The sequence below is a fragment of the Capra hircus genome, chromosome 15 (assembly GCF_001704415.2).
Source record: "Capra hircus breed San Clemente chromosome 15, ASM170441v1, whole genome shotgun sequence".
NCBI classification, from domain to species: domain Eukaryota; kingdom Metazoa; phylum Chordata; class Mammalia; order Artiodactyla; family Bovidae; genus Capra; species Capra hircus.
The window spans coordinates 29,710,061-29,724,369 of NC_030822.1; the positions used below are offsets into that span (position 1 = coordinate 29,710,061).

Genomic DNA, 14,309 nt, shown 5'->3' on the forward strand with positions numbered 1-14,309 from the left:
TGTGATTATCCGGGTCGTGAAGATCTTTTTTGTACAGTTCTTCTGTGTATTCTTGCCACCTCTTCTTAATATCTTCTACTTCTGTTAGGTCCCTACCATTACTGTCCTTTATTGAGCCCATCTTTGCATGAAATATTCCCTTGGTACCTCTAATTTTCTTAAAGAGATCTCTCGTCTTTCCCATTCTGTTGTTTTCCTTTATTTCTTTGCATTGATCGCTGAGGAAGGATTTCTTATCTCTCCTTGCTATTCTTTGGAACTCTGCATTCAAATGGGTATATCTTTCCTTTTCTCCTTTGCTTTTCGCTTTCCTTCTTTTCACAGCTATTTGTAAGGCCTCCTCAGACAGCCATTTTGCTTTTTTGCATTTCTTTTTCTTGGGGATGGTCTTGATCCCTGCCTCGTATACAGTGTCAGAAACCTCCGTCCATAGCTCTTCAGGCACTATGTCTATCAGATCTAATCCCTTGAATCTATTTATTTTATTTATTTATTTTTATTGAGTCTATTTGCTTTATTCATAATTACCAATAAACTAGAAAGAATCCAAATGTATACCAACCAGTGAAGGCATAAACCAACTAAGGTTTACCATTTAATGGAATACTATTCAGAATTCTGAATAGGTATTCAGAATTAATGGAGTACTGAATAGATATTCAGTATGGAACTCTGAGTATCTATTCAGAATTAATGGAATACAATTCAGAATTCTGAATAGATATTCAGAATAAAAGAATGTCTGCAGAACCCCAGATAAATCTTAAATCCATTATGCTAAGTGAAAGAGGCCAGAAACAAACAGCTACATACTATATGATTCCATTTATATGATATTCTGGAGAACTTAAAACAAAAGGGACAGAAAATCAATCAGTGGTTGCCAGGGACTCTAGAGGCAAGACAGAGGAGATTAACTATACCTCAGGCACCAAGAAACTTTTTAAAACTTAATGGAGCTGTTCTGTATTTTGATTGTGGCAAACTATATACATAAAAAGAGTGAATTTTACTACATGTAAATTATTTCTCAAAACAAAAATTATATCTCATTTAACAACAACAAAGTAGAGCATGCTACCCACACCAAGAACATCCCATGCAAAGGCATCTTTCATACCTTTCCTCGACTTTAATGGAGAGATGATTGCAGAGGTTGTGAACATACTGGGCATAACTCTCTGTCAGGGCCATGTCATATGCAATCAGGTGAATGTTTAAAGCCCCATATTCATAATCTGTCCCCAAATTAATGGATCTCACTTCCACTTTTCCCTTCTTCTTTTTGGGCTGAACACAAAACAAAAGAGAAAGAAAAGTCAAAGTATTATACAAGAAATTCCAACAACACCATCTTGATATATACATGTATATATATAAATCAATCTTTCAATTAAATTTGTTTACCATGTTTCTCTCTGATTACCCTGCCTACAAACTGAACTTTTCCTGGGTAGGAATGGGCAGCCTCCCTTGCCATTCTGGGCTGTAGTATCAATCAATGAAAGGAAAGGAAATCCCTGATGTTATACTAGATAACAGAGTCTTGAGGAGTTTCTCTTTTTTTGGCTGCCTGTGCAGCTTGTCAGATTTTAGTTCCCTGGTCAGGGATTGAACCTAGGCCCTCTGCAATGAGAGTACAGTCTTAACCACTGGACCACCAGGGAATTCCCAACAGATTTTTTTTTTTTTTTTTAAAGAATTCTTTCTCTTTTTAAAAATTTTATTTATTTATTTCGGCTTCCCTGATAGCTCAGTTGGTAAAGAATCCACCTGCAATTCAGGAGACCCTGGTTCGATTCCTGGGTTGGGAAGATTTGTTGGAGAAGGGATAGGCTACCCACTCTAGTATTCTGGCCTGGAGAACTCCGGGGTCGCAAAGAGTTGGACATGAACCTCGGCCCTTGGCCCTGAGAGCACAGACTCCTAACCACTGGACCACCAGGGAATTCCCAACAGATTCTTTTTTTTTTTTTTAAGAACTGTTTCTCTTCTTTTACATTTATTTCTCCTTGGCTGCACTGGGTTTTCAGTGCTGCATGCAGGCTTTCTTTAGTTGCGGTGAGCTACTCTTTAGTTGTGGTGCGTGGGCTTCTCAGCGTGGTAGCTTCTCCTGTTGTAAAGAATGAGCTCTAGAGTGCAGGCCCAATAGTTGTGGCACAAGGGCTTAGTTACCCCGTGGGATGTGGAATCTTGCAAGACCAGGGATTGAACCCATGTCCCTGCACTGGCAGTAGGATTCTTATATGGACCACCAGGAAAGTCCCAACAGATTCTTAATCTAGAACCCACTGAGGAATTTTAAGGGGTTTGTCAACCCCAAAACTTATATGCAAAATTTTACATATGTGTGTATTTTTCTAAGGAGAAAATCCTTAACTTTCATCAGAATATTAAGGAAATCAATCACAAGAAAGCACAGAATTAGTTCTCTGCCAGCCTTCCTAGCTTTGAAATTCTGCAGTCCAATTATTTAGACAGCCTTTCTTTTAAAAGTTTAGAGGCAGAAAAATTATTTTATTTCTATCCTTTTATTTCCTATAAAATACTGCTTTACTACAGATCAACCTGTTCAAACTGCTGTAAAAAGTTAAAATGGGGCCTGGAAAAATAGATATGTAACACAGCATAGATCAGGATCAAGACAGCTTCTCAACCAGAAATAATTTAACCTAAATGCCCATCAGGAGGGGAATCTATTAAATAAATCATGGCACATTCTTTCAGTAGTACATTATGCAGCTATAAGAAGAAATAAGGAACTTCTTTATGTAGTGATATAGAAAGATTTTTAAGATAAATGACAAAAGCAGACTATAGAATAATGTGTTCAGAATATTGCCATATATATAAAAAGGGTAAGCGGGGAAGAATAGATGTGTGTATGTTTAAATACTTACATATGTATTTGCTTGCATATTAAAAAATAACTCTGGAAGGATACACAAAAAAACTAATACTATTGGTAACCTATGAGGAAGGGAACTGGACGGTTGGGCAACAGGGTTGGGAAGCAGACTTTTAAACTATTTCTCTTCTATATTTTTTGAATTTTTAATAATATGAATCTTTTATCCATTCAAAGTTAGAATCTTAAAATCTACCTTGTTTTTTAAAACTTTTAAGTCAAAATATTTTTACAATATAATATTCTTGTGATATTAAAAGATGCTTGCTCTTTGGAAGGAAAGCTATGACAAACCTAGACAGCATATTAAAAAGCAGAGACATCTCTTTGCTGACAAATGTCCATACAGTCAAAGCTATGGTTTTTCCAGTAGACATGTACGGATGTGAGAACTGAACCATAAAGAAGGCTGAGCACCGAAGAATCGTACTTTCAAACTGTGGTACTGGAAAAGGCTCTTTAAAGTCACTTAGACTGCAAGGAAATCAAACCAGTCAATTCTAAAGGAAATAAAAACCTGAATATTCATTGGAAGAACTGATGCTGAAGCTGAAGCCCCAATACTTTGGCCACCTGATGCAAAGAGCTGACTCATTAGAAAAGACCCTGATGGTGGGAAAGATTGAAGGCAGGAAGAGAAGATGGCGGCACACGATGCGATGTTTAGATAGCATTACCGACTCAATGGACATGAATTTGAGCAAACTCTGGGAGATAGAGAAGGACAGGGAAGCCTCGCGTGCTGCAGTCCATAGGGTCACAGAGAGTCTGACACAACTTAGCAACTGAACAACATTCATATGAAAATTGCATAAATAAGTACACAGCTCAATGAATTTTCACAAACTGAAAACACTTATATAAACAGTATCTTGAATAAGAAACAGATCACTACCAGCACCCCAAAAGTATCCTCTCCCCCAAATTGGCAAACCACTACTCTGACTTCCAAAACCAAAGGGTTATTTTGCCTATTTTTTAAATTTGTGAAAATGGAATAATATACTAGGTTCTCTTTCGTGTACAGCTCCTTTAACTGATTATGTTTGCAAGATTCATCATTTTTAGGTGAAACAGTAATTCTTTACTTCCCATTGCCCTAGTAGTTTATTTATATGAATATGCTATAACTTATTTATACTTTTTACTGGAGGTAGAAATTAGAGTTGTTTCAAATTAGAGTTGTTTCCAGTGTGGACCACTATGAACAGTATTGCTACTAATGTCTCTGCATGTATCTTTCAGTGAACATGTGTATGCATTTGTGTTGGGGATATACCCAGAACCTGAAACTACTGAGGTATTTCATCTTTAATAGTTCTCTCAAACAGTTTTTTTAAATCATTTCCAATTTAGACTCCCACCAGAGTACATAAGAGTTCTAAGTGCTTTACATTCTTGCCAGTACTTACAAAACCTAGTATAGTCAGGTTTTCTGGTTCGTTTCTTTTACCCATTCTGGTTGGTATGAAGTGGTAATGCACTGAGACTTTAACTTGCATTTCCTTTAAGTCTACTGAACTTGAGCACATTTCCATCATGGCCACCGGTCATTTGGATATTCTCTCTGTATTTTGCCCATTTTTTAGATTGGGTGGTCTTTCTTTCTCTTACTGATTTGTAGAGGTTCCTTCTATATTCTAGATATGATCCTTTGTTAAATGTACATGTTACAAATATCCTCTTCCTCCCTGTATCTTTCTTTTTCACTTTTTAATGGTGCCTTTTGAGCAAAAATTCTTGCTTTTTAATGTAGTCCAATTTACTCATTTTTTTCCTTGTATAGTTGTAATGACTTTTGTGTCCTATTTAAGAACTCTTTGCTTAGTTTAAGATCATGAGTATATTTTTATATGTTACCTTCCAGAAGTTTGATAATTATAATATTTACATTTAGATCTACAAAAATTTTAAATGCTTTTTGTGTACAGTGTGCAGTAGAAGTCAAGTCAGATTTGTCACATGACTGTCCAATCCAGTTGATTGGACACCACTGCAATCAGTGTTGTCATATAATGAACGGTCATATGCTAAATGTTCATAGATACTTGGATCTGTTTCTATATTCTTTATTCTGTTCCAGTGGGCTGTTTGTCTATTCTTCAGCTAATAACACACTGTCCTAATTACTGGAGATTTAATGTAAGCCTTGCTATTTGGTAGAAAAAAAATTTTTTTTTAAGAAATAGTGAGGAGGGCCAATCTATTTACATGTCTTAAGTCACCACTATTATTAGCCAGCAGCCTAGTTATTGCCACAGCAGAGTTGTTTCTGGCTAAGCACCTAGAATGGGTCTCTCATATCGCTGCTCTCCAGGTCAGTCTAAGAGAGCAGGGGCCCAACCTGGAGAGGGCAGGGGGAGGACCAAGAAATGGTCCTTTCACAAGGCCAGTAAAACTGATGATAAACCTAGTCTCATAGAGATATTCTGAGAACTGAACAAAACATTGTATATAGTTAATTCAATCTGTGGCATATATTTAAACACTCAGTATGCATTAACTTTTATTATTATTATTTTTTGTTTTCATATTCCTCATATCTAGCACAGGGGCCAACAGAGACAAAATGTGCAATGAATCACTAGTTTAGAATTTTAGAACAAGATGGCATTTAGAGATAACTTTGTCCCAGTTCTTCATCTTTGCAGGGAAAGAATATGAAGCCCATAGAGATTAAATATGTCCCCCAGAGTCACAGAGCCACACAGGACAGATCCTAGGAACTAACCCAGACCTCCTGACTCCCAATGCAGAAATTTTTCCATTGTAGCCTCTGCATTATTAAAGTTCTTAACAGGGTAGTCACCCCAGGGTCTTAGACTTTGCTGTGATTGAGAGGCCAACTTCTGTCAACCAACCATCAAGCTGCAGACGTGGTGGTGCAGAGCCCACCATACCTGAGGCCGAATGCAGCAATTCAGACTTCTCGTCATGACAGCACTGCAGTAGGAGCTGTGAAGAATGTTAAAGTCAGAATGCAATGCGGCTGAAATTTTCCAGCAAAGAAGGGAGGAGCTTCTTTGAGCCTGCAGGAGGCTTTTCTTAACCAGGGAAAATGCCAGGGCTCTTCAAAGGTGTCGCTTTAGGAGAACAAAAAGAAGGTTGATTCTAGTATCCCTCTTGGCATCTCACTTGCTTTTCCATGTTAACCTAGATCTGTCTGGACTGATCCACACTATCAGAAGCCCATTGTGATATTATATTTCAGTTCTGAGCCAGGGCACAACATAGCCAGCAAGAGTTTGAGTGCAGGAAATTTCAGATACCATTTCCTATCATTTTACCTTCACAATCTTTCTTATCCTATCCTTTCTATTCTTACTGCCTGAGTTCAGACCTTCATGCCATGGGGAGCTATTAAAGATATCTGTGCTAGGGATGTATATGACTAGAGCTGTGTTTTGGGAAGGTTACCCTGCCTGCCTGTGAAGGAGAATTAGGCAGGAAATGAATGGAGGCTAGGAAAAAGGTGGTAGGGAAGATGGACTGCTATCTACCATCAAACTGTATATTGCTGTGACTGACCTGGATTCACTGTGGGATGGCCCAGGGCAGATATCCTTAGATCCCTGAAGGAGTACACTATGATGCCCCAAATGGGTCATGGGATAAATCACTAAACCATTTTTGTACAAAAATATCCATATTACTCCTATTTTACAGACAGAAAACTGAGGTCCTCTGAAGGGTCCTCTGAAAGGATGCCAGGGTTACTGGGAAACTTTGCTGGCAAAGAACAGATAAAGAAAGGAGTCAGATTAGAATCATGGACTGCTACAGCTGGAAGGTATCTTAGAGATAAATTAGTTTCTCCTTCCTTTTCCCCCCTAATTTTATATAAGGAGGAAGTCAAGGTCTAGAATGGGGAAATGACTTGCTTAAAGATTACAACAGTAAGGAAATGGAAAGGGCAACCACTTTATGTCTAGCCATAGTTAGAAGCTGAGTCTGTGGCCCAAACCCAAGCTCTCTCCTCTAGTTTCCCCCCAAATTATATTAATAGTATCCCCCTATCACTATACGCGGCAGGGCGGGAAAGTTGGGAAGAAATTGTATCTTCTTAATCCTCAAATGAAAAGCTGACACGCCTGCAGCATATATACTTCCAGGAATTCTAGTGATGGAAATTTTAAAAATTACACCTGGGACTTAAATGATTTTGGTGATGGTACTCTGAACAGTCCATAATAAGCTGTAAGGTACATAGATATCAAGTGGTTACGTTTATAACTAACATAAACATGCTAATTTGAGTGCAGCACACTCAATAAACATATACCAGACAGAAGGCATGGCCCTGATGGGGCTGGCAGCCTGGTACTGAATAAAGAGCACTTGATTAAGATGGAAGCCCAAGAAAATCTGGGGGGCTTCCCTGGGAGTCCAGTGGTTAAGACACCATACTTCCACTGCAGGGGGCATTGGTTTGATCCCTGGTTGGGGAACTAAGATCCCACATGCTGTGTAGCATGGTCAGAAAGAAAGAAAAGAAAATCTTGGCTCAAATACCATCTGCTTAATCACTACATTACACTGAGTAACCTTTCTAGCTGTCAATCTCAACACCTAAGGTTTCTGTGAAGCTCAAAATAGTGAATTTTGTGAAATGGAAATAGTGTGGACATTAGATGGATTCTGACCATCCTTAGTTCAAATATTGGCTCTGGAAATTATTGTCACTTGGGCAAGTCATTTAATCTGTCTTAGATTCCTCAAACAGGGCCCTTAATTACCACAGTATATCTGAGGATTAAATGATATCATTTGTAATACTATAAAATGAAATAATGCTTTTAAAAGCCTGGCACATAGTGATGACATGATCTGGTATATAGTAGTTGCTCAATAAATGATATCTTTAAAGAAAGACTAAACAATGTACACAGATAGGACAATAGAGGACATTATTATTATTATTGGACAGAAGCATGCTCCTATTGGTATGCTTCACAGAATGAGGCACTCATTAAACCCCTGTTAATGCAAAGTAATGATTCAACCACTCTAAGGAAAGACACCAAAGAGAAAACACAGTCCCAACTCTAAAGGAGCTTACAGTTGAGAGAGAGACAGATATACATAAAAGAACCAACTCTCTCAATTTAATCATAACGAGAAGGCCACCTCCCATGGCAAGTTCAGCACAAGCTACCTTGCTGCACCATGGCAATTAAAACCCAAAAGCAATGACTTCAGGTGGTTGAGCCTGAAAGGACAATGAGCAAGTCAATACTCCTAGGTTTTTTGTATAACATATAAGAGTATACAGCAGTTACTCAATATAAATGGTATCTTTTTAAAAAGTTGATCGAGACATGTCTACTTCTCAGGTCTCATGTCCCATCATCCTCTACATGCCTCCTTAAGATTCCAGGATTAACACGAACTGCTTAAAGTTTCTCAACTGCATCTCCAGGATCAGTGACTTCCCACTTTTGCCCAGAATGTTTCCCCTTCCTGCAGAGAGTTTGACTCTTCACCCAACACCCTCAATGTGAGGAACTCCTAGTCATTTTTCCCCCAACCAGGGATGGAACCTGTGCTCCTTACAATGGAAATGCAGAGTCTTAACCACTGGACCACCAAGGAAGTCCCTCCTAGTTTAGTCATTTTTTAAGACTCCATTCATGCTCTTTCAGGAAGCCTTCCCTCATTCCTCATGCTGAGGTAGGTACTATGCTTATATGTTCCCATAGCAACCCTCTTTCCCTTAGACACCACTATCACTTAGCACATGTATCCATTTATTCCATATTTTCTGACCACTAGAGATAAGCCAGGGCTTCCCTGGTGGCTCAGATGGTAAAGAATTCACCTGCAATGTGGGAGACATGGGTTCAATCCCTAGGTTGAAAAGATCCCCTGGAGGAGGGGATGGCAAGACACTCCAGTATTCTTGCCTGGAGAATCCCCATAGACAGAGGAGCCTGGCAGGCTACAGTCCAACCCATGGGTTCACAAAGAGTCAGACACCACTGAGTGACTAAGCTCAAGTGATAAGCCAGACCAGGGTTAGCAATAGGGATATAATAGTAAATAACACAGCCACAGTTTCTGCTTGCTGAAACTTGCAATCTATTGGAAAAGGCATATATATAACAAGTAATTATAAGAGGATGCATAATTTGAGGGAGGAAAATAGAGTACTATGGCATAGTAAAAAGAAGGACTAATGCTATCAATCAACATCATCATTATTACCACTACTAACTACTCATGGGCTCCATGTTTCAGACACTGTGCTAAGTACTTTAAACTTTCTTTTTTAACTTAATCCTCACAAAACATTTAAATAACATAGCTATTTAAAGGCAAGAAAATTGCAGCTTGGAAAAGTTAAGTAACTTACCCAAGGACATACACTAGTAAGCAAAGAATTGAATCGTTAACTTGGGTCTGCCTAATTCCAAAACATTTCTGCTAATCTCTGCCTTTCCCTTTAAGGATGGTGTGCAGAGCCTGCCAGTTTTCTCAATATTCTCTCTTTTTCCATTAATCGTGGAACTGCTGAATTTTTCCTGGGTACATGACCATTCATAACAAAAATTACATTTCCCAACCAATCCTGCAGCTGGGTATGGTTCCATGACTGAGTTCTGGCCAGTGGGATATTAGCTCATGCACGTGCTTTCCCCTTCCCCTGCCTACAGGCTGGAATGTGGACATGCAGGCTGAAGTGGGAGCAGCCATCTCAGACTACAGGATGAAAGCAGTAGGATACGTTTGCAAAACAGAAAGCTGGAATATCTACCTATACTTTATATGACAGAAAAACAAACTCTATCTTATTTAAGCCCCTTGATTAAGTGAATTTCTATTATGACAGCCAAATCATTATCTCAACAAGAAGGTATTATGTCTCATTCATTTCTCTATTCCTAGAGTCCAGCAACACCCCACTCCAGTACTCTTGCCTGGAAAATCCCATGGTCGGAGGAGCCTGGTAGGCTGTGGTTCATGGGGTCGCTAAGAGTCGGACATGACTGAGCGACTTCACTTTCACTTTTCACTTTCATGCGTTGGAGAAGGAAATGGCAACCCACTCCAGTGTTCTTGCCTGGAGAATCCCAGGGACGGGGGAGCCTGGTGGGCTGCCGTCTATGGGGTTGCACAGAGTCGGACATGACTGAAGTGACTTAGCAGCAGCAGCAGAGTCCAGCAACATTAAATGCTGAGTTGAACTTAATTAAATTCTGGTTCTAGTTGGATTATTTACTGGCAGAATATATATATTGTCAGAGAGAAATCACTTATCCTCCTCAGTTTCCTTTTCCGTCCTGTCTACCTCACAGGATAGTTGGTGAATCGAAAAGCATGGTTTTCAAATTTGTTGGTTACAAAGGGCCTAAAAAAAAAAACCATGTTTCCCTTTGTGAAGCACATGAAATACTCATCAATGTGCTTTCATCATATAAAACAAGAATGACTTAACTAGCAGAAAATATGGTTATATTATATAAATGGAGTTGTCTGCATTTCAAAAAATATGAAACCATATGAGTTTCTCTGTTAACATTTATTTTCATCAAATAAAACTGATGGGAGAAAAACCTGAAATTTAGAAAACCCTATCCATTAGCTTAATATTTTCTAAAATATGGCAGACTGCCATTATTAAACTTGAAGAAGGGTTCCACTCTAGCATCACCAGTGTTCCAAGGGCCTATGGTTTGACAGGCAATGAGATAATGGATGTGAAAGCACTTTGAAAATGGAAAGAGATCATTACTTTTATTCACATCAAATATGAATCTCTAAAACTCTGACACTGTTGTAATTTAACAGAATAGGCAAGGCAGAATGAGAGCCCAGTGGGCTGGAGACCAGGGTGCTCTAATGGCGCAAGCTAAAAGTCAGGTCTTCAGAGAAATCACTCGGTACCTGGAAAAGCTCTGGGAAACTCTAAAATAGTTTTTACAGCCCCAGTGTTTCCTGCTACCCCAAGCAACACTCCTAAATGAGTGTCAGTTCACTTTATGTACTCAGTGCAAGAATACAGATGGTATTTAATAAATGCTTGTTGAGTAATTAGCCTCCAATTAAAATAATAAATTAATTTTAAAATAAATAAATAAATTTTAAAATTAATAAATAAATGTTTGTTGAGCTGAACTCTGTAAGACCTCCACTGGCCCTTTCAGGGAGAACTGCTCCTTTAGCTTAGCTCCATTGATATTTAGTTCATTCCTCTAGTAAAGCATTCCCCACATGTATTTTAGTTACATTTTTGAGCACTATCCTTCCCAGCCCACTTTATAGTTTTTATAAGAAGAGACTGTGCCCCACTCACCACGGCATCATCTGCGTAGAGCGCTGTGCCTGGCACACAGCAGATGCTCAACGCCGGTTGTTCTTTTCAGTGAGTTACAAGAGGCAGACTTGAGGGAAAACATGGTTGCCAGTTTAAAACAGCTCTCTGTAAGCCAGTCCTAAAATCCATGTCTAGCCCTACAGTCACTAGGCCAGCAAAACCAATCTTTCTGTTTCAAGGAAGCTAGGACTGTCACCATAAAGTGGTTTTGATCTGCTGATTTTTCTGGGAATGATGCCACAGTCTCCTCACAGACTTGTGGCTCTAAGCGCTGATCAATCTATGAGTGCTACAACAAAATAAGTAGGTGTCAGAAATGACAAACACCTCCGTTATGTCAAGAGTCAAAACAGTATGAAGTTTCCAAGAGAAAAGACATCTTGATTTCCTAGGGGCCATTCTACAAAGAGCAAGTAAATTGTCTGAGTTCAAAAATCTTACTCTCTTGCCCCAGAGCCTGAAAAATAGAACATGTAACAGCTAAAACTGACAGCCATTTATGCTGCCTCTATTTCATCCTCGCACATCTTCCTCTTGGCATTGCTTTTATTCTTCGGCTGCTATTACCCTAGGATTGGAGTTTGAACAACAGCTGAGGGCAAGTAAGTGGTCTTGGGAGATATGACCTAGCACTATACAAATGTGAAGGACTACATTCTTTTTATTTTTATCAAATAAAAATCACTGTAAACAATCTGAAGCTTTTTAAATTTTTTTTTTTTTAAATTTTAAAATCTTTAATTCTTACATGCGTTCCCAAACATGAACCCCCCTCCCACCTCCCTCCCCACAACATCCCTCTGGGTCATCCCCATGCACCCGCCCCAAGCAAGCTGCACCCTACGTCAGACATGGACTGGCGACTCAATTCCTACATGACAGTATACAAGTTAGAATTCCCATTCTCCCAAATCATCCCACCCTTTCCCTCTCCCTCTGAGTCCAAAAGTCCGTTATACACATCTGTGTCTTTTTTCCTGTCTTGCATACAGGGTCGTCATTGCCATCTTCCTAAATTCCATATATATGTGTTAGTATACTGTATTGGTGTTTTTCTTTCTGGCTTACTTCACTCTGTATAATTGGCTCCAGTTTCATCCATCTCATCAGAACTGATTCAAATGAATTCTTTTTAACGGCTGAGTAATACTCCATTGTGTATATGTACCACAGCTTTCTTATCCATTCATCTGCTGATGGACATCTAGGTTGTTTCCATGTCCTGGCTATTATAAACAGTGCTGCGATGAACATTGGGGTACATGTGTCTCTTTCAATTCTGGTTTCCTCCGTGTGTATGCCCAGAAGTGGGATTGCAAGGATTCTTTAATATCCGCAAATCAATCAATGTAATTCACCACATTAACAAATTGAAAAATAAAAACCATATGATTATCTCAATAGATGCAGAGAAGGCCTTTGACAAAATTCAACATCCATTTATGATAAAAACTCTCCAGAAAGCAGGAATAGAAGGAACATACCTCAACATAATAAAAGCAATATATGACAAACCCACAGCAAACATTATCCTCAATGGTGAAAAATTGAAAGCATTTCCCCTAAAGTCAGGAACAAGACAAGGGTGTCCTCTTTCACCGCTACTATTCAACATAGTTCTGGAAGTTTTGGCCACAGCAATCAGAGCAGAAAAAGAAATAAAAGGAATCCAAATTGGAAAAGAAGAAGTAAAACTCTCACTGTTTGCAGATGACATGATCCTCTACATGGAAAACCCTAAAGACTCCACCAGAAAATTACTAGAGCTCATCAATGAATATAGTAAAGTTGCAGGATATAAAATCAACACACAGAAATCCCTTGCATTCCTATACACGAATAATGAGAAAGTAGAAAAAGAAATTAAGGAAACAATTCCATTCACCATTGCAACAAAAAGAATAAAATACTTAGGAATATATCTACCTAAAGAAACGAAAGACCTATATATAGAAAACTATAAAACACTGATGAAAGAAATCAAAGAGGACACTAATAGATGGAGAAATATACCATGTTCATGGATCGGAAGAATCAATATAGTGAAAATGAGTATACTACCCAAAGCAATTTACAAATTTAATGCAATCCCTGTCAAGCTACCAGCCACATTTTTCACAGAACTAGAACAAATAATTTCAAGATTTGTATGGAAACACAAAAAACCTCGAATAGCCAAAGCAATCTTGAGAAAGAAGAATGGAACTGGAGGAATCAACTTGCCTGACTTCAGGCTCTACTACAAAGCCACAGTCATCAAGACAGTATGGTACTGGCACAAAGACAGACATATAGATCAATGGAACAAAATAGAAAGCCCAGAGATAAATCCACACACATATGGACACCTTATCTTTGACAAAGGAGGCAAGAATATACAATGGAGTAAAGACAATCTCTTTAACAAGTGGTGCTGGGAAAACTGGTCAACCACTTGTAAAAGAATGAAACTAGATCACTTTCTAACACCGCACACAAAAATAAACTCAAAATGAAGCTTTTTAAATTTTAACAGAATGATGCAGCTCCCTTGAAGGAATAATGAGATCTACACACTGAGACACAGTGCTACGCCTGGAGATATGCTTTGAAGTATGGTCCCTCACTGCCACAAGCCAAGGTGGGTCTCACATGATGAGAAAAAAAGGAAGGGAAACAAGGGAAGATATGCATGTACAAAGACACAGAGGCATGAGATGGCATGGACGTATGAGAAGATGCACCTGAAGCACAGAGTGAAAAATGGGAAATCACTGAGAAGGAGGCTGGGTCTGCGCCAAGAGACCTGGAATCCCATGACTTGCTATCATCTTCATGCTGCCACCCAGGGGGAAGCTTCGTTTTCACCTCTGCTGTCACTAACTCCTCAGAGAGGCATCAAGGACAGGATGGAGGGATGGGAACAAACCTAGAGTTATAAACCAGGCCATGCAAGAGAGAGATAAAACCAGTATTGAAAAGGAAAGCTGAGTGAAGTAGATGTGCCTTTCCCTTCCCAAAGTTCAGGAGTCATAAGACTGAGTGTGGGACCTTTGGAAGGAGGAATGAAGAGATTAGCAGAAAAGGGACAAGAGCTAGCCACTTTGC

The 14,309-nt window shown here is 39.0% G+C and overlaps 1 protein-coding gene across 1 annotated transcript in view; it reads right to left on the reverse strand.

The window, feature by feature from the left end:
- MRPL48 (mitochondrial ribosomal protein L48) overlaps positions 1–14,309 on the reverse strand; it is a 52,500-nt gene that overhangs the window by 12,213 nt on the left and 25,978 nt on the right. Inside the window, exon 5 of the mRNA XM_005689960.3 lies at positions 1,121–1,290. Coding sequence (XP_005690017.1) covers positions 1,121–1,290 — 170 coding nt within the window. The remainder of the gene's footprint in view (positions 1–1,120; positions 1,291–14,309) is intronic.